This window comes from Periplaneta americana, chromosome 4, assembly GCF_040183065.1.
Source record: "Periplaneta americana isolate PAMFEO1 chromosome 4, P.americana_PAMFEO1_priV1, whole genome shotgun sequence".
NCBI classification, from domain to species: Eukaryota; Metazoa; Arthropoda; class Insecta; order Blattodea; family Blattidae; genus Periplaneta; species Periplaneta americana.
Genome location: NC_091120.1, coordinates 190,675,141 through 190,702,682, shown reverse-complemented (window position 1 = coordinate 190,702,682; position 27,542 = coordinate 190,675,141). Strand labels below are relative to the sequence as shown.

Here is a 27,542-nt window from a genome sequence, read left to right as displayed (position 1 = left end):
CGTTACCTCTTAGCAAACAGAGAGAAGAGAGAGAGGGTTGTTCACGCGCATTGCTATCTAGAGTACACACGGCAATTGCATAAGATAAACAATGATTCTTAACTTTCTGAAAATCCCTCAGTTTTACAATAGCAATTATACCGAAGCCAGGGTCGTGGTTGGGAGAACACAAGTCATGAGTTGTGCCCTTCTATGACTCGGGTGATTGTCCTGTGTATCAAGGACGACAAACTGTCACCCCCAAACTCCTTCACCACAAGGGGAGCAAACACTGATTCACTTCCCATGCTCATCTGTTGTCTTATGCTAGCGGTGGGCTTGTTTGATATTAATATTAATATTACATGTGTCATATTATTTCGGTCAAATATTTTTGTGCGGGATCGTGCGTATTTGCTTGGTTTCCGCACAAAACCAATCCGCGGAAAGTCTAAAATTCCACATTCAGTATTCCCAACCTAACACACATAAAATTTCCCTCTTCTTACCGCTTAAGTGACATATTGATTTTACTGCTTTAGGCTTTTAACATATTATTTTTAGAGACGTTCAATATAGTAATAATTATAAATTGGAAACTTAGCACTGCAATTCCACCTAAATTGCAATGTTAATTATTGTTTTTAAATATTTGCAAAAATTAAGTAAACTCTACAACTCCACTAAAGTTACTGCATTCGATTAAGGAAGCCGTGAAAAAATCAACAAGATTCCATAGACTGGGGGGGGGGAGACAGACGTATATCACGGCCTGCTGGAGTATAGTAAACACAGAAAACATTTTAAGGCAAGAATGTTGAAGATAGATATTTTTGTTTTGCAAATTTGCCGTCATTGAACAGAAACCAAGATGGAGATTTCATTGCAACTAATTAGAAATTCCTCTTTCAGGTATGTAATAAACGATCTTCGCACAAAAAATGTACGATACACGAGCGGTATGTTTTCTTTCAATTCTCGGAAATTAAAAAAGCTCAACTACGTTTCGCTTTTTCAAACTTTTCCTCAAACATGAAAACTTCAACATACCGCTCTTGTAACGCATATTACTATTGCGTGACATCACTCATGGTACAATGGAAACAGAAGTGTAGGATTAACTTTGCAGCTCTTGGTTTTCTACAAGGTCCGTCCCGCTCGATTCTCTATTTAATGTGCCTCGAGATACTGAATTATGTACTTTTTGGCTTTTCTCCTTCAAAATTCTCTTACGGGGATATACATCTTTAAGTTACTTTAAGTAAATAAAAAAAAAAGTGGAATTCGAATTTTTTTTTCTCAGCAATGAATAAATCTGTAAACTTAAATTTTCGTATGCTCAATATACGCCATTTCTGCAATTGTGTACTACTATATTTTCAAATTTAGTTTAACTTTTACCGTTATGGACACTGTAAATCAAAATGGCAGCTGCATTTTGTGCATTGAAATGCTGTTTCACTGATATTTTCCACAGATATCAGTATTTTTGTGTGATTCTTTCTTCTCTTTATTCCTGAATGTCATATGAACAATATGGCCTAGAATCATTTAAATATCTTTACTAGAAATATTTTTTAAATTTTAATTCCTGTTTTAAAATCAATTGTTTTTAATTTTATTAGGTCAAAATATATTTGTTTTCAATAAACTATAAGCGTTAAAACAATAGTTGTACGTAGGTTTGTTCACAAGTCTACAATACAATTCTACGCAATTCTGAACAGTATATTTCATATTGTCCTAGTATGTTGAGTTTCTGGCTTTTTGGTTGGATGTGCAGTATTTCCATGTCTGTGTTGATGTCTCTGTAGGTGTGGTTGAACACATCACAGCCATAACAAAATTACAAAACATCTCCACATATGCAGAACACATCACAAATGCCAACCACACCTAGAGAGACATAAACACAGACATGGAAATACTGCACATCCAACCAAAAGCAAGAAACTCAACACACTAGAACAATATGAAATATACAGACACACGAAAACACACCCCAACGATATTCTCAACACACAACTCAATTTCAAAACACATACACTCTTTGACTCTACACTACGAACGCACCCTCACAGGAAACAAGAGGCGCCAAGACCAACAACGACCAGTTCTGAAGATGATCCAAAATAGGTCGTAACATGTTAACAAGGTACGTTAAAATTTAACGCAAGAAAGTTCTTATCATACATATTCCGAAATTATTAGTTATTTAGACTGGGAAGTTCTGAAACGAAAGCCCTATATAATAAATACTCTTCATGTTTGGGAATCAAATTGGCTGTAGCGGCTTTCTCCACAAACTCAATATTAAAAATGCCCTCATGAAAGACTTCTTGAGGTTGTTTTTTTAAATAGAAGACGATGCTTAAATCAAGATATGGACAGACCAAGGAAGAAATTGGCTGATAAATCATCATGAGATCTTTGGGCCCAGTCATCTAGGTACTCCAAGGAGCTTTTGTTCCTCGGCTAGAAAGTTCGGCAATAGAATAGCTGCACATTGCCTCGTGTTCAAGATGGAAATAACTTTCATTTTAATTGAGTCAGCGTAAACACGTTTTTATAAGCTCTGTTCTTCCGATCGCTCTTTCTTTCTCTTCAGCAGTGGACAACCGTGACTGATGGACGTCTGGCCGTTCACACATTTAGGGCTCGCTTTCTACTGTTGCTCTCATTTTCGCATAAATCCCACTTTATAACAGAGCGACTGCTTATCCTAGACTCCTAGAAACATTACCAAAATAACGTCCCAGTCTTACTCTGTTGGCGACTTCATACTAGTCAACATAGAAGTTGATAAAAAATCACGTGATTTAATTATGGATTCTGTGATACTTCAATGTTTTAGCAATAATAAAGCAGGGAAATCAAAAACCCGTAAGTCCAAAAACCATAATTTTATAGAAGACACAAAAACATCTCGTATTGTTTAATGTTCATATACAGAGCTCCCACAAAACATCCTTCCGGTTTCAAATACATGTAATTTACGTTTTATGAACATGAAAATAGCACCAATGGAAAGAGAAACTCAAAAGGTTTAGTTGTGGCAACATTGCTTTCCTAGTTGGTAACACTGTCTCATAATAGCGCATATAAACTCAGTGTTGCCAATTCAGCGGTTTTCCCGCTAAATCTAGCTTTTTTGGATAACCGTCTCGCGGGTAAAATTATATTATACCGCTTAGCGGGAATACTAGCGGTTTTTAATCTTTAAAGTTTCTGGAATGAAATTCATATTAGCATTATAAGTGGCTTTCATAATTACATTTAATTCGTTCGGTGTGTGTTTTGTGAAATAATAGATGTGTCAATGTAGCGATAATTCCATATTATTATGTTACCGTTAAAACCCGAAATCCGCCAAAACCAGTTTCAACTAGTAAAAACTAGTTTAAGCAAACAAAGATAGATAGAAAGTGAGTTTTCGTATGATCTAGAATCAGTGTCAGGTTAGGTTTGGTTTATTTAGGTTTTTGTTTGGTAAAAACCTAAACAAACCAAACCTGACCTGTCATTGATTCTAGATCTTACGAAAACTCACTTTCTATCTATCTACATTTTAAAACTAGTTTTTACTAGTTGTAACTGGTTTTGTCGAATTTTGGGTTTTAACGGTAACATATATCGTGCAATAAGAATTTAAATATGTTGTGTCTGTGATAAAAGTATTCAAAATTGCTTTATAGCGCCACATTGGCAATGATAATGTGCAATATTCGTTATATTGGCGGGCGGATGCTCTATCTTGACCGTTATTATTATTATTATTATTATTATTATTATTATTATTATTATTGATAAGTATACATTAAAATCTAGAGATATTTGTTAGAAAATCGCGGGTTTTTGAAAGCCCTCTAGCGGGATTATACGAACAACTGTTTGCAACCCTATATAAACTAATTTATTCATTGTTGAGGCGAAATGGCTCCTATAGAGGACAGAAAAGTTTTTGTGTGCTTGATATTCATGTGAATCAGCCGGTTATTAATGCAACGGCATTACCGAACAAAGTTTGGTGCAGATCCACCCAGTGGGCCTACAATCCGTAAATGGTACACTGATTTTAAGGTAAGATTCATCGCAAGCGGTTGCGATTTCATCCGTTCCTACTACATTTGCTGCAAGCCCTAAAACCAAGGAACAAAAGTGGTAGATATATGTAAATGATAGAGTAACGGTTGTTCTGCTTTCCATGCGAAAGAACACATTGATATAATAACACAACTTTCGACAAATTAATTATAAAGGTGGTATACTTCGCACGAAAACATGACGACCTTCCCTCATCCCCTTCACCAGTCAACTGCAGGCACGCGCAAGGGATAAACCCTTAGCCGAGTTGCCAATTCTTGAAGTCATTGTGATTTGCGAACATTTTTCAAACTGTGTTCCGTGAAACCGCGATTTTCAGAAAGACTATATTATCTTTGCAAATATATCTTAATTTTTAATTACTAAAACAAAATTGGTATAAAAATGAACAAACTTATTTTAAAAACACTTTATATTTATATTTTCACTAACATATTTTGCCTAAATAAACAAAAAAATGCAGACTTCTATAATAAGTGTTAAATTCTCATGTTATTGAAGTTCCAGAATTTTATACTTAATTAAGAATGTTGCGCTGGTAAAATTTTCTGAAACTGTGATCATTGAATAGTTATAGAATTTATAGTACAAAAGAGTAAAGTTAGATTTTATCAGCTTCGCCTTGGGTGATAATTTCCACGAACGCATAAAATCTGTTTACTCTAGTATGCTATACAATATTTTATTCATTACTGGTATGTAAATTTAATTTTAAATTGTAGGGTTTTTCTTTGTACTGTGTTGTTGGCGAAGAAGTTCATATATATTCATTTTACTATTGCTAATATGTTGGTTGTCATGTAGAGTGATTTAAAAACATTTAATTCACTGCTGTAAGTTAGAAAACTTTTAAGCACTGCTGTGAATAATGTCATTATTTAGGTTGCTAAGGACGGTGTTGCTGTTGGCGATATCTCTTTCGCGTACTGTTCACATACTGTTCGGCGAAGTAAATCACGTATAAAATCGTCTATCTTACCGAATTCTGTTTTAATTTGTTTATTTTCTCTTTAGTTGGTGAACCGTAATTCTTAATTTCTATGCCCATATATCCAACTCCGCCGGTTGCGTCCGATGTTAAGTGATTAAGATTTATACTTATTAAACTGCCTGAACTTTCGATTACTTTATGGATAGAATTTCTAACGTTAGGCACAATTTTAACACTTTGTTTTCTTAGCTACGCTCCTCTGTAAATAAGATAATCTGTTTTCTTCGACGGTGTTATTTGTTCTTGTCGTGATGGTCCTGGATCTTCAGGTGTATCAGGAGGCCTGGCTGAGGATCATCGGCTCCAACACTCATTAATCATGGCCGGAATAAATTAGACATATTGAACCGCATAACGGTATAAAACAACACGTCGACAAAGACACTGAGAATGGGTGAAACCCAACAGGTAGAGGCAATGACTGCTAGATTTGGCAATGCTGGGATCTATTGTATTTCTGCCACGCGTCTAGGGGTTGAGTAGAGGATGGGGGTTTATGAGGGATTACCAATTCCAAGAACAGAGGCCGTCATGTTTCCGAGCCAAGTATATTAATAAGTTCTTAGTCATACATGGAAAACGATACTGTCTCTCAAAATAATTTTTTATCCATTTAATCTAACCATCTATTCACGCTATACTTAGCACAAATGTGATAAAAATTTATTCTGAGCCTTAAAAATATTTATTTTGGTCTACAGACCACTCTTCTTCTAATTGAAGATAAATATTGTAAACTGTATCAAATTTAAACCTTGTAAATAAAAACATGTTTGTTATATTTGTTCACTAGCCGTACCAATGCACTTCGTTGCACTGCTACAAACAAATATTATTTTTTCTCAGAACGGCTTAGTAACTTATGGTACGAAAGGGATTAAGCATTTTTAAAAATAACTTATAGTCAACTTCCATTAGAACATAAAGTTTTAAGAAAATATATTTACGAAAAAACGTGTTTGGAAAGATTTTATTTTATTTCTCGGTTGGTTTATTTATTTGATGCTTTAAAACATGTCTTCTTTCTCTCTAAAACTTCAGCAATACCTTACTGTTCTTATTTATTATCTTACTTTAATTCTTGTCATGTTACACGTTTTTCACAGACTGTAGCTTTATGATTTTATGATATGATTTATGATGCTTATTTGTCAGTCAACTTTACAATTCACAGTTATGGTGGACCTTCACATTTCTGTTTTTCGATCCACCATCCCTTTAATACATATAACTCTTTTCTATTAGTGTATTCTTTGCCGAGAATTTCTTGATTACTTTCTAATGTTCTGTTAAGTCTGAATTGCTATATGTCCTTCCCTCTCTATCCTCTTCTATTCTCTCCCTCCTATCTAGGCTGTCTCCCTTCCATTTCTCGCTTACCTATTAAACATTGCATATTCCTTCCTTAATAATTTGCGTTATTTATTTATTTTCTTCTCTACTCTCAAATCTACCTACTCTTAATCATTATTTTCCAGATATTTTCTCCTACATTAATTGTTGGTTTTTCCCTTTTCTCTATTTTACAACACTTACATCACTTATTTTTTCCTATACTCTGTTTATTTACGTATTGATCTCTTACTCTACGGTTCACTCCTAAATTTCCTATTTTATTGCCTCTTTCTATATATTTATTTCTATAATACTCCTGTCCACACCTGTGGAGTAACGGTCAGCGCGTCAGGCCGCGAAACCAGGTGGCCCGGGTTCGAATCCCGGTCGGGGCAAGTTACCTGGTTGAGGTTTCTTCCGGGGTTTTCCCTCAACCCAATACTGGCAAATGCTAGGTAACTTTCGGTGCTGGACCCCGGACTCATTTCACCGGCATTATCACCTTCAAATCATTCAGACGCTAAATAACCTAGATGTTGATACAGCGGTAGTAAAATAACCCAATAAAATAAAAAATATAATACTCCTACGGTTGTAGTACCCCTGATACTACTCCCAACCCATAACATTGAAAAACATGAAATATCTAATTCACTTAATTATACTTCCAATTTCTCTCTCTCTCTCTCACTTCACATTTGTTCAGATGTTTTTTCAACAGTAATCTCACTAGATGTTTTGATTTATCTAGAGAAAATCAAAACTCGAGTGGGATTTAATTGACTATTACACGATTAGAAGAAAGTATATAAAGATTTGAAGTAACGAAGTACTCCAATACAATAAAATATTAATTGACTTACGAAAATACAACTGTCTTCAAATGTATTATTGTACCATCTCAACATTACAAATATTACGCTAGATGCATGCTAGATGGCAGTAGTGAGCAATGCCTTCTCGTCGAGAAGTTCTCGATCTATTATACACGATGGCAATGTTACTAGTCAAGAAGGCTTTGTTGGTTCAGTTTAATTTTTATTAAAATGCAACATTCCACTTCAATTATCCGAATCCCAGTAATCAACGTCACTTGACAGATGATTTTCAATAAATCTTAATATTAAACAATCTCTGATACGTGACTATCCATAATATCATATAGCAGAAGCTATAACATAACCTAAATAATATACACAAGTGTTAGAAAAGTTTTAATTAACGACGATGACATAAAAAATGAACATGAATAATTTTAAAAGGAATAATTATTGAATGTACAATTTTCAAATTTGAATGTGGTTGGTGGTTCAATTGATGTTATATTGGACGTGTGCGTAATAGAAGTGGAACTCGTTGATTTAGGCCTACATGGTGTATTCAACTTATTCAGGATTTCCGAATGGTGCTCTTCATTTATTTGTAAATCGGATTTCAGAAGACGTATAGGTATGATCAGCGATTTTTATTAATTCTTGTTCTTGAATGGCAATGCGAGTCATATTTGAAACTGCTGTGCATCGACTGGAGTGGTTTGTAATTATATATATATACACTCGTATATATATATATATATATATATATATTTTTTTTTTTTTTGACGTCCAGACCAGCGCAGTTTCAAATGTTGGCAAACAAAGAAACAAATGCTAGGGACGCGATAAAATTAAACAAATGCTAGGGACGCGATAAAATTGTGCGATAAGCAGCCATGATTGGTTGAAATACGTCCTTTCGTACCGTTTTATTGGTCAAAAGTAGTATGACGTAGTAAAAGTGTAATAGTCACTTTAATATTCTTTTATTGCTTTATGATTTGTTATACTGCATTATGTTGTACAACATATTATTTATCTGTTCTTTTATAGCCCCTGAATATGAGTTGAACTTGTTCGGAAATACTCAATAAATTTAAAAAAAAGAGTGTTAAATAAATATCTTCCGCTTGTTATACAAGACCACCTTAAATAATCGCATAGTCATTTGTTTTCATTTTATTATATCAGCCTGATAGAGGTGGAAAGAACATAAAACGCATTGCTATTTTAAAGATCATATGTCTCAATAAATATCGGTCCTATAAAAATGTTTCTCAGAATAAAACTTGTCCGAAACATTTTTAAAGCAACTTTTGTCATGCAACATTATCCTAAAAATCAATAATAAGCGAGATATTTCTATTTATTTACTTCAGTACCTCTTATAACCCCCGTTTTGAAGAAAGCATTTTGAGTGCCATATAGCCTAAAATCTAAGTGGGACCTAACTTATTTCACATACTAATTTTAGTAGAAATCGGTTCAGCCATTACCGCGTAAAAATGTAACAAACATGCAGAAGTCGACCTGGTTGGCGAGTTGGTATAGCGCTGGCCTTCTATGCCCAAGGTTGCGGGTTGGATCCCAGGCCAGGTCGATGGCATTTAAGTGTGCTTAAATGCGACAGGCTCATGTCATTAGATTTACTGGCATGTAAAAGAACTCCTGCGGGACAAAATTCCGGCACATCCGGCGACGCTGATATAACGTCTGCAGTTGCGGGCGTCGTTAAATAAAACATAACAATTTTAACAACATGCAGAAATACAAACAAAAATTTCAAAAATGCGGTTTTCGGTCTCAGGACAATTCATTATACATGTTAACACCAATTATTTTTGTAAAAACTAAAATTAACAGAAAAATTCAGGTTACAATTTTATTATTAGTATAGATATCAAATTTTACTCTTATTAAAACATGTTTGTCATATTTGAGCCGTTCAGAGCAGAAGTGGCGTAAATCAAAAATGAGTAATGAAGGTTAAAGTAAACATTCTGTAATATACAGCGCAAAGTAGCAATTAATATTCAATTTATTTAAACTGTTAGTAGTCAGTGAATAGCATGAAGGACATATTAATTGCTACTTTGCGCTGTATTTTACAGAATTTTTACTTTAAACATCATTACCCAATTTTGACTTACACCACTTCTGCTCTGAACGGCTCATTTGTCCAATTTTAAATATATTTCTTTTTCAATTTTAGTAATCTAAGGCAATCTCATTAAGCCAAAAACATTACTGAAGATAAGGCAGCACTAGTCTTCAAACATGTTTAACTGAAGACCAACCACACCCATTTTACGTGTTCAAACAACTGTACTTAACCCATTTATATAATTTCAATGATATGTTAGAATTTAAATACATATAAAACGTTATCTTAGGAAATCAGAGAAATATAATTGTATCTGCATAGAACGACGAAATAAAATAACTTAACAGATTTCCAAATCATTGAATTTTCAAACAGGTACATCGAAGTAAAATATTTGTATTCGCATGTAGGCATTAGAGAAAATCACTTAACAGATTCAGAAGTTGTCCGTGTCAAAATTCAACATGGGTTACAAATGGCCCACGATCTTTGCTTGAAGCCCTTTTAACAGGAACAGGGTTTTTTTACTTTCCATAAATCTATGACATGGAACCTACAGATTTACTTCTCTCTTAGAGGTACATATTATGATTAGAATTTTATTGTTCTTTATGCTCGACCATGTCGAAATGTAGTAATTATACACCTGGTAGCAGTCCTTTAATGCATGTCATTAAAGTACACCTACTCATTAAAGTACAGGTGTTCAGCCAATGACAAGTCAGCTTTGTACCGTTATAAAACCGCAAGTATCGATTATTCTCGGATATGCAATCGAAAGAGAATTAGCGAAAAGTCACGGAGGCTGGAAATCCAATACTGTCGCAGAAGGTTATGTTCTGTTACTATAATAATTAGCGTTAATTGTAAATAATATTCAAATAAATTCAATTTGTCATCTCGTTTTTCAATGTCGAATTCAATAATCAAGGATATATCAAGTTTAACAGGATTACAGCAAGGTCAATGACATTATTGTTCCTCGGAAAAAATCAATACTTTCGCGTCTGCGCACATCTCACAATTCACGACCTAGAACAAGGTCACTTCCGATCTTGTCAGATAAAAATAAAATGTATACATCTGAATAATTTCAAGTTAGAAATATGGTCGAGCATAAAAAAAGTCGTATGAAACTCGCCTATAATGGTAATTAAGAAGCTCATATGAAAATTATGAAACTCGCTTGCGCTCGTTTCTTAAATATCCATACTCGATTCTTAATTACTATCATTATAGGCTCGTTGCATAATGTACTATTAAAATTCATTGCCCTACGCCTATGAAACCGTAAATTGGATCCACGGTTACCATGGTAACCAACTGACTATCGAAAACGTTGTAATATAGCTGGGAATAGAGAATTCAATATCAAACTGTACTAGGGAATACATTTTCCTCGAACGTTGATCGACCGTTGCATGAGAATGTAGTTTTGAACTGTCACGGCAAAGACATAGGGTCTACTGAACGTTGCAAGTTTCTCTTCCCCTTCTCGCTGACTTCTCCTAAGACGCAGATGCTGATCCCAGCGTCGTGGGAACGTTGGGGTGCAGCCCCTAGACCGTTACGCCACCCCTTATTCTTAAATTAATCACAGGACGAAACTGTGAGTCAATATATACAGGTCCAACCGTAACTTAACCAAGCTGCGATATCGTAGCCTTTATCGTTGTCCGTTTACCTTCAAGAAATGGGTCGCTTGATGTGTTCTGCCCTCAATCCCATGAGGGTCATACTCATAAACCGAGATAGTGATTCAAAAGTTGAGGGACTCCCTCTTCATGTGGTCAGCGTGAAGTTAGACTGCTCCTTAAGAAGACAATACAAGTTCGATCAGGTATTCTTTACATTTATGGTAGTTTTCGTAACATCTATAATTTATTGGTCAAAGGTAGACGTAAAATTGACTGCTTTCTACTACATTAATTAAAATAGAGACCGGGCAGTGCGAACTATGGACAGAATGACTTTTCTAGGTTAAGAGGAGAAGAAATTTTGCTTTCCTAATTGATGCATAGTATTCATTTTTTATATTTAGAAATATCATTGCTTCAACAACTTAAATTCGAGATCAATTTTCGAAATTAAAATAATAGAGGCCCAAATTTTGAAAAAAAAAAAAAAACAGAAAACATCAATTCACTAAAATGGATATAGCTCAGCCATTTTTAAAGATAAATTCAAAATTTCTATATCATTTTACTCCTAAAAGCACGTTCTTTAAATTGTTTGAGCAAAATTTTGGTATTCGTTTTCAAAATTATAAGATAAATAATTACATCTTAAGAATGAATTTTAAAGGGTATACACTTTTTTGAATAGTTTATTTTACGACACGATCGTTATCTAGCGTCTTAATGAAATGAAGATGTAAATATCAGCGAAATGAGTCCAGAATCAATCGCCGAAAGTTACTAGCATATCGTCGTTGATCCTGCAATAACTCCTATGTGCAAAATATACAATTTTTTCAGTAGGAGGAAAAAACACATTTATTATTCTATGGCACACGTACGTAAGGGACTGTAAATTCTTACATTTTCGAAAGAAATATAATATAATATAATATAATATAATATAATATAATATAATATAATATAATATAATATAATATAATATAATATATAATATAATATAATATAATATGATATATAATTAATAATGTTATTATTCGGTTGCGAATCTTTTATCATCCAATCTGTTGTCAAAAAATATGAAAGAATTTATAAAACAGTTATATTACCGGTTGTTCTGTATGGTTGTGAAACTTTGAGAGAGGAATATAGGTTAAGGGTGTTTGAGAATAAGGTAGGCTACTTAGGAAAATATTTGGGGCTAAGCGGGATGAAGTTATAGGAGAATGAAGAAAGTTACACAACACAGAACTGTACGCATTGTATTCTTTACCTGACATAATTAGGAACATTAAATCCAGGCGTTTGAGATGGGCAGGGCATGTAGCACGTATGGGCGAATCCAGAAATGCATATAGCGTGTTAGTTGGGAGGCCGAGATGTAGATGGGAGGATAATATTAAAATGGATTTGAGGGAGGTGGGATATGATGGTAGAGACTGGATTAATCTTGCTCAGGATAGGGACCAATGGCGGGCTTATGTGAGGGCGGCAATGAACCTCCGGGTTCCTTAAAAGCCAGTAAGTAAGTAAGTAAGTAAGTAAGTAAGTAAGAAAGTAAGTACTTTTTTTGATTAGTTTATTTTACGACGCGATGGTTATCAAGCGTCTTAATGAAATGAAAGTGATAATATCAGCGAAATGAGTCCAGAATCAAGCGCCGAAATTTACTAGCATTTCTTCTTATTGTATTGTATACATAGGAGATGTGTGAAAATTTTGACAACTGTGGTTTTAACCATTTCTGAAAACATGGGATGTAGCTATGTTTATACAAGTAACGAAGAAAAAACGGAATATAATATTTATCTGGCTTTTAGAGGAATGTGCGACCTATTTGAATTATAGTTAGAACTTAAAATACTCGTAGAATATCGGGTAAATTTATAGGCCTAAATTTAAATCTACGGAACACTCTGGTTAAAAACCGAAAATGCGATCTTCGGTCATGTACATATTACCCAATAATCGTAATCCTTACAGTTCCTCTTAAGAATTTCGAAACTGCATCCCCAGTAATTAATTTCTTAAAGTGATGTTGACGACTTCATCTTTGTGACGAACCTCCTTTAAATCATTTAAAAATTACTTTTATTTCTGTAGAGGTCTCTCAGATTTTGAAAAAAAAAAAAAAAGTAGGGTGGTTATGATCAAAAAGACAGGATAATATTTTCGAGAAAGTGATCATGATCTAGGTATTTAAAAATCATTCAACATGACCAGAAAAAGTCATGGTGGACGTTGTCAGGTTTCAACCCACGTTCTAAAGACACACGACGACCAACTTATGTAAAATGATTGCGTTTGTTTTCCACTGTGAAATACAAAGAGCCACGACAATTTCCATCTCTTTATGCACGCTTACAAAAGCATTTGCATGCGGAAAGGATTTCGCGGTCTTGTCGAAGACGTCAGTCGGCCGGAACCCGAGTTACCTAACCAGCTTCACAAATCATCCTCTACGTGACAGATGGTGGACACCGCAGCCATCACGGTTTGGCTTTCACAACGCGTCGTGAATAAGATAATTCGTACGACATTGCGGCCTACCGTACACGACACGGTTATGGCAGCCAAACACGTCTCCGAACTTTGCACCGAAGTAAGGCGTCCGGATGAAAATCACCCAAAGTACCCAAAATATGATATAGAGTTCCTATAGACTTCAATTTGTTTCGTCCATAACTGGATGTTTTTCCGTGTTGAAGGTTCACATCCATATTGCGTTCTAAAATGAAGGTAATGGCCATGTGCATTAACGTCGGTTAGTGTAACCATCGGTTAAAATTGTCACCTAACCCCTGATTAAGCATTTTTACGGTGGATCAACCTCGGTTACGATTTAAATAGGAGGTTAACTACAGTAATCTCTAACCGGCCATATTCGAGCAGTTAAAGGAGATAACCAGCGATTAGTAGAGCAAGTAAAGAAAAATGGCGGCCAGAACCACAGGTGATTATTTCGAAGACGATTATTATTGTGCAGTACTTGAATTACTTGGATAGAGCGTGAGCGTGAAGGTTCTTTAGTGGAAAGAGAGAATTCTTACGAGGAATTAGGTGACAGAAAATTTTAGGAGGGATTTCGTTTATCAAAATCTACAAATGGATCACTTGAAATAACACAAAAACAGTCATATTTCTCCTATGGATCGGCTGCTTATATTACGATTCTATGTAACTGATATTTTCTGTATTTTAAGAGGGAATACTCGAATATATCTTTCTCTATGTCACTGGCTGAACAAAGAGAGGTTATGGATGGATCTTAGGATAATGCACAGTTCCCTGGTGTAAATGGGGTCCAAGATCGTACACACATTCCTACTAATCTTCTGCATCCTTTTCCTTTATGGATATTCCATCTTTTTTATATAATATATTTAAATCTAGTAATTAAGTCCATGGATACTTCAACCTCTCATTGGGATATTTGCATTCAATTTTCCATTTTGTACGATTTTAACCTAACAGTAGTGAAAAACAAACAAATGCAACTCGCAAATATAACAGCGCCCAAAGGCAAACAAATGCAACGCGAAAATGTAGGACACGTTCATTTCGATGTAGAACGTAGTGAGTGCAATCGTTTTTTAGACGTTTACTATTATCTTTGCAGCGGTATGGATGCTTTCCTTTAGTCATTTTGTAGAAACAATGTACAATCACAGACTTTACTCTGGTTAAATGAGGTGTCAGCTAGTCATGTTTTAGTAGTCGGTGATTATGAATGGTGCACAGAAATTACATTTTAACCACGGTTACTGTTTAACCGTCGTTGATGCACTTCGCCATAATAACCGTAACGAAGTCAGTAAATATTTCTGTCTTTGAAGTTCAAACTTCGAATTTCTACCTACATTTCCCATGACCATTAACAGCTAGAAGGAATATCAATAAACTCTACTAACGCATGCTATGTGGCAGAATATGTTTCATTCTGAAAACGCACAGGCGAACTAGAGAGGTCTACTTGTGAGCTCTGTAAAAATCACCAGATGACGTATGCAATCGGGCGGAGTAGATCTATGGATAAAACTTCGAGAGGTTCTCTTTACGATAGCACAAACCGGAAAGGTGTGTAACAATATTACTTTCTGATATAATATATAGTATACAGGGTGATTCGCGAGGATTTACCGTCACTTGCGGAGCTTATTTCCGAAGTCATTCTGAGTAAAAGATGTCATATACCTATACATGTATCCTAATCTTAATATTTTCGAAGTTACACTAATTTTAAGTTGTTTGTAAAATACCTTTCTTCTTTAGTTTTAAGAGTAAAAGAATGTTACAAATACAGTCTTACTAATAAACCGTGTATAGTTTTTATACTAGACTTATGCAGAGTTGAGACAGAAAACTTTACTAATAAACCATGCAGAAGCGATGGACGTATAAACAGCCTGTAACTATACAATGGGAATTGCTTTGCGGTAGTTATATAGACGAAACCCCTTGTTTAAGCGTTGTATATAGAGAAAAAATGGCCGCCCCTCTAACAGCTGTTCGTATCGACTGTCATTTTATGATGATGGTTGCCTAGTAACCAAAGAAAAACAAACCAAAGAGCACAAAATAATTAGAATAATATTACTGTAGCTTGTACTCTTTGACCAAAATATAGTGTAGTAATCGATTAGAGCCAGTTGTACTATCGATACTTAACATGCCACACTAGAGCGCTCTACTGGATGCAATACAGAATCTCAGATATTCTATTATCTTTCGTAACGAAGGAAACGACGAAACTATGACGTAGCTGTGTAACAGTTGTACTGTTATACACGACGTATATAGTGATTATTAGTAAGGAATTTACACACAACGTATAAATGAGCTACTCATTGTATAAGTATAAGACAGTTAAACGTCTGTATATAGAGTTTTTATTAGTAAGACCTATAGAGTATAAAGTATTCATAAGTATCATTTGATTGGCTATTATTCTGAAGATAAAAATGTGTTGTTTGTAAAATATTATCTATAATAGACTATGATTTTTTTACTTAAAATAAAAATGGCTTATCTTATATTAATATGCTATATTCAACATAAGGTTAAAATTCTAATTCAATTCTCAAGTAATTAATATTATCAATATTACTTAACTTATATTTTTGTGCACTAAATTTCATGCCATTTCTTCCTTGCCGAAACCTAAACGACGACCGATTTGTTTTCCACCATCTCTTGATATCTGAGCAAGTTCTTTGATGTAGAAATACACTTTTAACTGCGGTTATTTTCCTTTCAGTGGATATTTGACTTCATCAAACGAAATATTATTGTATCTGAATACGGATCCGGCACTTTAATTTATATTATCTAGCTTCTGATTTGAAGTCAAGACCAAATGAAACTGGAGTGACAATGTTGAATACCGCCCAAGAGTCGAGCTACAAATATTAAACGTGATGGGCCATGAACCAATGTAACTTTGTGATGACGCTGAATGGCGACACCTCGCCTTGCTACGGGCTTGAGAGTTCAGAAGTTACGTATAAAAATAGTTGTACAAATCGGCCTCTCTCAGCAATATCTCGGCATCGAGAGCAGTTACAGATCTGTTCGACCACTCATTTCATTCACGATTGGGAAATCTGCAATATTTAAATGATAAAAGACGTGTACAATACATAATGAAAATTTTATTGTGAACAGAGATTAATTTCGAAATGTCTCTTCATATGAAGAGAAAGTATGTTGCATGTCCTTCTTATTGTCTATTAAAAGCAATTTCTCAACTACACAATGCATTTTGTTCAGAAGTAACATATTCGACTGAATAAAGCAATCAACTTTGCTACAATGTTGTACGCAAGAACAAACACGATTTTAGAATTCTTCCGCTTCCGAAACATTCAAGAAGGAAACTTCCACAACTTTTAAAACATTTGAAGAACTAACAGCAGAGTAATTAGCTATTTAAACCAAGGTTGTAACTTCACCTTAAGACAATAACACAGGCAGGCTTACGTCCAAATTGAAGGTTAGTGAAATCTAAGCGTGACTAATAACTCTGCCCACGCAACATGTCAGTCAGTTAGTTACAGCTCCGTTCAAGTTGGAGACATGTCGTGTAAACTCTTCGAATATAGATAAGCTTGAGAGATGCAGATAGGAAAGTCCCATCTCTTACTGGAGAAGGATACAGCCACTTCAGAATTTATCTTTCCCATCAGCTAGGACAATAAAGAGTGTCCTATCGCTGTCTAAGTTAGTTCTAACACTTCAGCATGTTTTCACTATTTTTCCAAAAAAACATCTTTAATATGGCCTGCTTTGACAGATGGTGTTATGATGATTTTGATCAGTTGGTTGGATGATCGTCCACCTCTGCTTCGGAATGTGAACGTGAGACCAGCTTGTCGGTCTGGGCCCTTAAAGGACTCTAGTGCCACGGATTATTATTATTATTATTATTATTATTATTATTATTATTATTATTATTATTATTAGTAGTAGTAGTAGTAGTAGTAGTAGTAGTAGTAGTAGTAGTAGTAGTAGTACTGCCATCCTCTGAGGAGTTTAGTGCTGAGAGGAATGCGGTTCCGACTAGCCTAGCGCGGTACTGGAGTGGGAGGGAACAGTGACAGCGGCAGTCTGGAAGGAAGTACAATCATACTGAAAACATTCGCCCAATTCACGAGAGCAGTATGCCTATTAGTTTCCTAACGTATTTTTGGCGAGATAGAGATGCAACCATTCGTACTTACGTGTCCAGAGAAGGAAAGTATTGTAGAAAATTTTATTTATTTATTTATTTATTTATTTATTTATTATGGTGAAGTTAAGGCTATCACACCACCACAAATACAAATACAATAAAATAAATAAAAAGAAAAATCATAATACAACTACAATAATATAAATGAAAAGAATCATACTATAAAATTTAGTGATTAGTAGAAATTAATTAAATTTGTAAAGTAATCAATTTAAATATACTGTACCGCTGAACTCACTTGAGAAGTAAAACTACTTGATTTGTATTTTAAGATATTACCAACAAATGATTTTTGCATGACATTATAGGAATCTGTTTTTCACGATACCAATCATACATATTCTAAAATTCCAATAGAATATAAGCAAAAACTTTTCCACAGCATATTTCCTTAAAAATGACTTGTAACGGTGAAATATTTAATATGAGTAATTCATATAATATTAACATAGCTAACATCAGGGAGATGTTTGAGCAAAAATTGCAACAATATATTTAATATTTTAATAACAAAACCATATAAACGATATGTATATGAAATATTTATACACTGCTACAAACTGAAGACTGGATATTTTTGGACGATTAATACTTCCCACTCCGCTCGGCTCGGCTTGGCTGTAGCAACAGAAGAATCTACCTGCAACGTCCCGCACCGATGCAAGAATACCTCAGGTCCAGCGCTAAACTCGTCGGAGGAAGACAGTAGCAGTAGTAGTATTAGTAGTAGTAGTAGTAGTAGTAGTAGTAGTAGTAGTAGTAGTAGCAAATAGATGATTGTGAAGTTGACGTTCCCCAAACAAAAACATTTGAATTTTTGGTGAAACTGGTGGTCAAAATTACTTCAGTTTTAGAGTAATGTTTCGCAAACCAGCTGAAGTCTAGCTTTGTTGTCTGATGATTTCTTAGCGATATGAACCGAGGTTCAGTATTAATCGTAAAGCTTGATTTATAACAAACAGATAAAAGGTTCATAACACAGCTACAAGGCTATATTCCGAGAAAATGTTTTAAGAAAAAATCTAACAAGATATCAGATTAGTTTGAATCTTGGTACATATCTGCAGATATAAGATTTTGCAATAGACTGATCCATTAATGTCGCGTAATCACCTAGCCGTTGAGATTATGTCCAACAATGCAGACGATCTATCAGAAGACACTTGTCGCTGTCAGCATGGACTGCACTTCAAGCCTCAGGATATCGCCAGGAAAGCGTGATTTACAAATTGTGGAGTGAAGATTGTGACAAACAACACTTATTATTGTTATTATTATTGAAATAATAACAATAATAATATATTGTTTTGATTGAACATTGTTTATTGTGTTGTTATTAGAATAATCATTTTTCGGCACTCGATATGCCTGATGTACCAAGAATTCAAAGACTAAAGGACCAAAATTTAGAAAGAGAAAGTTATAAACATAACAAAATTGTTTTTCTTGTTCAGGAAATCATTCAAATATGAAGTTTTTAATTTAATGAAACATTTATAAAGCATTTATTTGTACGAGGCGCGTCCATAAAGTAACTTTCCCACTCGCCCCACAGCTAGCAAACCATATGAAGAGTCCACTGCAAGAATGATGGATATCTCTTTCTTGTCGAAAATGAACCATGACTGTCAATGCATAGCTTAAGACATACTGAATGTACATACAGAGTTATATGGCATTAACACTGATAGTCATTGTCCAGTAATGATCGGAAAATCACAGTTAATCTTTGAGCGCTAAGCATTTCAAACTTTCAATTGCTTCTCCTGCAAAATGTATTCCAAATGACATCCATCATTCTTGCAGTGGGCTCTTCATATGTTGCGCGAAACGACTTCGTGTACGTGATAGAGTAATGTCCTGGCATGGCGCATGCGCTAGCGGAACTTCCCGAGTGCTCTTAGTAGCTGCATTGCATTGGTTGAAGATGGACGCTCCTATTCCAGCTCCCGCCGCGTGAAGTGCGGTCAGTGATAAAGTTTTTGAATGCACAGGGCATAGTGCCGATTGAAATTGATGTCAGATTATTTTATTAACTTATATGAGAAACGTGAGGGAAAGGTTTTTTCCTTTTATGAAAAATTAATATTTTGCACTAGTTCAGTTTTTGCTATCAACCCTTCAATTGTTACTTTTCTTTGAAAGCATTTTCAAGCAACACTGCTTATTTCAAAGCAGTTTACATTGGTATTCTCCCTTTGCTTGTGAAATGAAGAAATAACGACGTTTCGAAGGTTTAACCTACTTTCGTCTTCTGAGGAAAAGGTTGAAGAAAAGGATACCAACAGCCGCTAGTCAATCGGACTGTTATGCACGTAACTGAACATTCATATCACCAGTTCATTTACCACTGCTTACAGCAATGTGGCAATCATTTAATATACACAAATAAAAAGCTCATCACTTATCAATGTGCTTGTACAAAAGGGCGTACGATTCAAAGTGCAGTCTCTTACTTCGATTGAAAACACTATTAAACCTTCTTTTTTAATGTGAAGAGAATCAATAAACTGTTTGTTGCATACCAGAAAATATTATTCAATTATGATTCACTATTTGAAGAGATAAAAACATTCCACTCGTCATCCAGTCATAACATTAACACAGAGTTGCCGATCTTATATGTATTAAAAATATTTATATTAAAATATCTCTGTCATTCTTTCCTATCTTGAAGATATAAAAATGTCTTGTTTATTGAAGGTTCTGATACAGAATTTTGGATGTAAAATACTGTTTCCAAATATATTTTTACTGATTACATTACATTTAAAGTATAATAAAAATTAATGACTTATTAATCAGTTTAGAATAAGTCTAGCTCTTGTAAACACTAAAAAAAAGAAACATACACTTAAAACTTGTTGATATAACATGTTGACTTTCTGTCAGAAAATGAAAAAAGCTCGAAATTAGTAATTATTTGTCTTACAATTAAATGTATAACATTTATTTTATTGTTGTTTAGAATTTAATAAATAATTTCGAAATAGAAACGTAACTTATTCATATTCTTAACAGATGCTTAAAATTCGTTGAGGGACTTACAAAAATATTTATAAACTTAGCGACACCAAAAAGAAGTTTTCAAAATTTAATCGATTTATAATAAAAGAAAATCTCATTTATTGCTACTCAAATTCATACCAACTTATTACATTTTTATCACTAGCATACAAACTGAAATACATTTTTTATATTCTAAATACCCCTCGAATTTTAGTAAGTGTAATTCTCAGTAAATATTTACATTGAAAATTGTAATAAAAATATATTTGAATTATCAATACATGCTCGAAATTTCATTAATAATTTCAAAAACTAGGAAAATGTAATGTTCAATGAAAGTTCATTATTTTTCTTGACTTCAAAACTAAAATATAACCGAATCGAATTCTTAATATACCTTTCTCAAAATTTTGTAAGTTTTCTCTCAAACAAAACTAAAACTAAGTTCAATTTTTGAAATTAAAGCTCAGAATTTTACAAAATAACTAAAAGAGTACAATAGTCAATTCTAAATGAAAGTCGTAATTTTAAATGACATCAAAACAAAAATGCAACCAAGTTGAATTTTTAATTACAACTCAAAAAATGTAAATTATCTCTCAAACGAAATTAATACAAAGTTTAATTTTAATTACATCTCAAAGTTTTGTAAATTCTCTTTCAAACAAAATTGAAATTAAATTTCATTCTTAATTAAAGCTCAAAAATTTAAAAGCGATCTCTGATACAAAACTAAAAGCAAGTTTAATTTTTAATTAAAGCTGTACAATTTATGAATGATCTCAGTAAAAAGAAAAGAGTCAACAATGAGTCTAAAACTGAGTTTAATTTTTAAAAGCTCAAACTGTTGTAAACTGTTTCTCGTACAAAAGTAAAGCTAAGTTCAATTTTTAATCAGAATTCAAAATTTTGTACATTATCTCAAAGTCGAACTGATTTTAATTTATAACTGAAGCTCCAAATTTTACAAAATATATAAAATTTAAGTCTTAATAAAAGCTCGAAAGTCTACAAATGACATCAAAAACAAATTTAAATCTCACAATTTCATTAACGACTTATAAACTGAAATCTAAAATTATGTACTATAAAAAAGATACAAAAATTTGATTCTTAACGGAAACATACCTTAATAATGTCAGTATTATCCATAAATGTACGAAACTGAACAAATAGCTACATACTCGTAATTTCTGCTACTTAGATCAGAGATCACAAACTTACTTACAACAGTTATTTTTTAAATATGAAAGCAAATATTTAATAGTTGACACAAAATTGATTTAATTTCTCTTTCAAACAGAGTGAGGATAAATCTAAGCTAATGATAGAAATCTAAAAGTTTTGTCTTAGTCTTTAAAACAGTGCTCTCCTCTTAAGAACGAAATACAGATCGGCAATTCTGCACGCACTACAGTAATACCAACCTTATAAACACCGCCAGCAGAACAATAATCACCGCTACCAGCACCATGGCTATCACCACGCCACACAGAATGTACACACTCTCGCTTGGAGCATCTGGAAAGGAGAAAGTTCATCTTATTAAGTTATTCAACATTAACGTGTTAGCTATACGAAACATTTCAAATATTAAAAAACCTGTGCGTTGGCTTGCTTCGGAATAAAAATATGTGATATAAAAATGACCAAGTAGAATACTATTATGGCATCCAAAAATTATAAATTGCGAAGACACCTTTTTATTTTTTAATACAGTGATTCCCAAAGTGTGAGGATGGTCGCGAAATGATGTACGAAAAAAAAAGCCTTATTAATGTACCGTGCATTTATGTTGTTTTTTTTTTTAATTTTACAATTTATTAATTTGCATTATGTAAAAATAAATTCATATTGAGAGGTAAATACAAAAAATACACACAATAGTATATAATGAAACAAGTTCATAATGTTACGCGTTATGATACGAGTCAATTTTTTAGAGAACGAGCGCAGGCAGGCTTTTAACATGTTTGGCGATCCTGATTTGTTGCTTTTCTGGCGTACTTCACCCCCTCATGTGACAGCTATTAGGTTACATGCATTTTCGGATTGCCCCTTCAAAATTCTCCAATGTTCCTTCAAAGTAGCGGCGAAACACAGAGTGAGATAAGTGGACAATAGGCTTGGAGCTCACATAATCATTTCTTATCAGTCCCAATTTCCTTTGCTAGGACGCGTTTTCGCATACCTTTTAAATGCTTCTCCTCCGATTTCGACATTGCCATTGATTGATGCAATGTTTACAGTTCCGAATGTTATAAACACAATAACTATTTAGACTATTACACTTTTAATACGTCATACTACTTTTGAGCAATAAAACGGTACGGAACGATGAGTTTCAACCATTCATGGCTGCTTATCCTACAATTTTTATCATTTCCCTAGCGTTTTTATCACCTCCCTAGCATTTGTTTATTTTTATCACCTTCCTAGCACTTGTTTCTTTATTTGCCAACATTGTATTTTCAATAATAATTGTACATTTTAAAATTATCCACGTTTATTTCATCATCCTTAATTAAAACTTTTCTATCACTTATCATGTTTATATTATTTAGGTTATGTTACAGCTTCTGGTGTAAGAGATTATGGATAGTCACGTATCAGAGATTGTTTAATCCATACTGATAAATGAAGTGGAATCCAATTGTTTTAATAAAAATGAAACTGAATCAACAAAGCCTTCTTGACTAGTAATCGTCCACAGAGTTCAATGAAGATTGTATAGTTGGCACAACTGTTAACAATAGAACACTGATCATAACTAGGGTACAGATTTTTAGGCCGTTAAAATGTAATTTTAGGTGCCTAAAATAGGCTTAAAAATGTAGGGAATAATTTCTAGAGAAGTGAAAATAGGCTCTAACAAAAAATAACGTTTTCTTTAAAAATATATTCCAAATCATCAGGATTTCACTTCTAGAATTTAATATTTATTTTAAATGCTTATACACCGTTACCACCACTACTACTAAAAGTACAAGAACAACAAATATCTAACTAGTTATACATAAACTAAACAATTAAATGTGAGAAATAAGTTTTATGGCGAAGTGTATCAACATCGGTTAAAAACGTAGTAATCATGGATTACGAAACGACGGTTAAACAGTAACAGTGGTTAAAATGTAATTTCTGTGCACCATTCACAATTACCGATTATTTAAACATGGCTAGCTGACACCTCATTTAACCAGAGTAATGTCTGTGATGGTACACTGTTTCTACAAAATTACTGAAGGAAAGCATCCATACCGCTGCAAAGTTAATAGTCAACGTCTAAAAACGGCTGCGCTCACTCCGTTCTACATCGAAATGAACGTGTCCTACATTTTCGTTTTGCATTTGTTTGCCTTTGGGCGCTGTTATATTTGCGAGTTGCATTTCTTTGCTTTTCAGTGCTGTTAGGTTAAAATCGTACAAAATAGAAAATTGAATGCAAAAATGATTATATCCCAATGTGAGGTTGAAGTATCGATAGACTCAATTACTAGATTTAAATATAATATATATAAAAAGATGGAATATATATAAAGGAAAAGGATGCAGAAGATTAGTAGGAATGTGTATACGATCCAGGACCCCATTTTCACAAGGGAACTGTTCATTATCCTATGATCCATCCATAACCTCTCTTTGTTTAGCCAGTGACATGGAGAAAGAGATATTCGAGTATTCCCCCTATTAGTACAGAAAATATCAGTTACATAGAATCGTAATATAAGCAACCGATCCATAGGAGAAATATGACTTTTTGTGTTATTTCAAGTGATCCATTTGTACATTTTGATAAAGGAAATACCTCCTGAAATTTTCTGTCACCTAATTCCTCGTTAGAATTCTCTCTTTCTACTAAAGAAACTTCACGTTCATGCTCTATCCAAGAAATTCAGTAGGATATTGTGCAATAATAATTGTCTTCGAAATAAATATCTGTGGCTCTGGCCGCCATTTTGCTTTACTTGCTCTACTAATCACTGGTTATCTCTTTTAACCGCTCGAATATGGCCGGTTAGAGATTACAGTGGTTAACCTCCTATTTAAGTCGTAACCGAGGTCGATCCGCTGTAAAAATGCTTAACCAGGGGTTAGGTGACAATTTTAACCGGTGATTACATAACCGACGTTGATGCACGTGGGCATTAGACATAAATCCAGTACACAAACAAGTCAAGTACAATCAATTTTCACCAAGCCTTGTCCGTTAATGTCCATAATTAGCTACACAATAAATTACTAACACTTTTTTCTAAACTTTCAACTAAAAAGCAATGCCGACTGTCACTCAACACAAATTTATATTCTGAAAATGAACGCTCCACATCCACTGAAGTAACAGGAGCGTATTTCAATTTTGACACTAGTTGGACAGGAATGTTGCATTGTAAATCCGTGTCCTTCCCTGCTAGGATATCTGAAGCAGTAGGCCAGCCGTGGCGAGAACGTGACTCGCGAGACATTGTGGCTCGCAATGATAGCTGTGCATTTCGCTTGCTTCTAACTTCCGCCACTCTCTCACTGACTGGATTCAAACTCCGTTCCATTTGTATTTGTCTCTGACGTGCGAGTGGCATATGTCTCTCTCGAAACCATGTACGAAAGTTCCAAGTAGGATAGGAGGACGCATTTTTTTGTTGTCAATATGATGAGAATATTACGAGTAAATGTATGATTTGTTCACAAGTAGCCTATTACGAGGAAAACGGTTGTATAACATAAAACGGCATTATACTACATGTTACTGATGAAACATTAAAAGGTTAAATGTTATTGTTGTTGTCATCATCATCATCATCATCATCATCATCATCATCATCATCATCATTTCTGTACGTCGATCTTTTTCAGCAGCTGTACGAATAATGCCGTTAGATCTTCAATTTGAACTCACTGATTTACTATGTGATGTCAAATGAAAGCTAGATGTAAGGACTTGACAAATGTTGAACTTTCAAATCTTTACCAAAAAATAAATATCCGAAGCTTCGTTCTTTCGCTTGCTCTGTTGAAGCCATGTTCGCTACAACTTATGTTTGTGAAAAATTATTTTCAACAATGTAAAAACCAAATTTAGATCACGACGACACCTTCGTGATCAACTACGACTGGCAGTCTGACACCTTCGTGATCAACTACGACTGGCAGTGACATAATTCCTGATTTTGAAACTTTGACGCAGAGACATTCTGAAGACAGTTAATTTTAGGTTGTGATATTGTTAATTTATTGTTCATTTCTTTCTTCGTTACACGTACTAAACGTTAGTTTGTAGCCTTGTACTATATAAAATTGTATTTAAGTGCTTGACGTAAGGAAAATGAAAATCCGTTAATAAGTCAGTCAGTTGCTTCACTTCCCCTTCGGGTGTCCGCCTCCCTCCATAGGTGCTATGCACGTTGCAGGTTACACAGTGGCTCGGCGCACGATTTCATTTTCGCCACCGCTGCAGTACGCAGGTCTCTGCAGAACTTGCTCCAGTTTATCCCGTACTTTATTTCCAACAGAACCAGGAACACATTTGGAATTTAAAATACAAATTTTCGAAGTAAGAATAGGTGTTTTGACCTATTAGAGATAAAACATACTTAATAGGTCAAAATAGGCATTTTTAGGTGCTATTGAAGTAGCGATTTAGGCATAGTTTTATATGAAACGTGTACTTGCAAGTTTTTATGAACTTATTTTTTAATGATTGAAATAGGTTTTTTCCTAAAATCCGAAGCCTAATCATAACACACTACTGACATCTAGTGGAATATTTGTAATGATGAGGAGATACAATAATACATTTTCAAGACAATTATAGTAAGTTAACATTGTATTGTATTAGAGTACTTTATTCCTTCTAATCTTTATATACTTTCTTCTAATCGTGTAATAGTCAATTAAATCCCACTCGAGTTTTGATTTTCTCTAGATAAATCAAAACCTCTAGTGAGATTACTGTAGAGAAAATACACCGTTACGAAAGTTTAAGTTCTAATAAAGCGATTTTTCAAAATATCCTTTGCCGTTGCAACTAATTGAAAACGGAAAATAAGATTAGTTTGCAAATTCAAAACAAAGGAAACAGAATATATTCATACTTAACTCAATATCGAGATTATGACGTAATTTATAAAATTAATAGGTTACTTATCACACAATTTTTAATTATAGCAATATGACGGAACAGTGCAATCTTGAATCTTCTTTGGCCAAGACTGTTTCTTTAATAGCTATAAAATATTCAATCCACCTTCTGAGAAATCACATATATAAAGTAAATTAATAACATAATAATAATAATAATAATAATAATAATAATGAAAATTATTATTATTATTATTATTATTATTATTATATTTCTCACGAAATAGTACATTATGCAACGAGCCTATAATGATAGTAATTAAGACGTGAGTATGTTTGTTTATGAAACGAGCGCAAGCGAGTTTCATGATTTTCATACGAGCGTCTTAATTACCATTATAGGCAAGTTTCATACGACTTTTTATGCTCGACCATATTTCTAACTTGAAATTATTCAGAAATATTCATTTTATTAGTATCTGACTGAAGATCGGAAGTGACCTTGTGCACAGCTCGTAAATTGTGAGATGTGCGCAGACGCGAAAGTATTGATTTTTTCCGAGGAACAATGTCATTGACCTTGATGTAATCTAGAGAATAACATGAACTAATTTTGATATAACCTGGAAATTGATTTAGAATTAAAAAACGAGATGACAAATTGAATTTATTTGAATATTATTTACAATTAACGCTAATTATTATATTAACAGAACATAACCTTCTGCGACAGTATTGAATTTCCAGCCTCCGTAACGTT

The 27,542-nt window shown here is 33.8% G+C and overlaps 1 protein-coding gene across 1 annotated transcript in view; it reads right to left on the bottom strand.

Moving 5' to 3' along the window:
• The window catches only part of LOC138698540 (uncharacterized), a 791,920-nt gene that overhangs the window by 57,726 nt on the left and 706,652 nt on the right, over positions 1-27,542 (bottom strand). Inside the window, exon 5 of the mRNA XM_069824545.1 lies at positions 22,132-22,225. Within this exon, the coding sequence (XP_069680646.1) occupies positions 22,132-22,225 (94 nt within the window). The remainder of the gene's footprint in view (positions 1-22,131; positions 22,226-27,542) is intronic.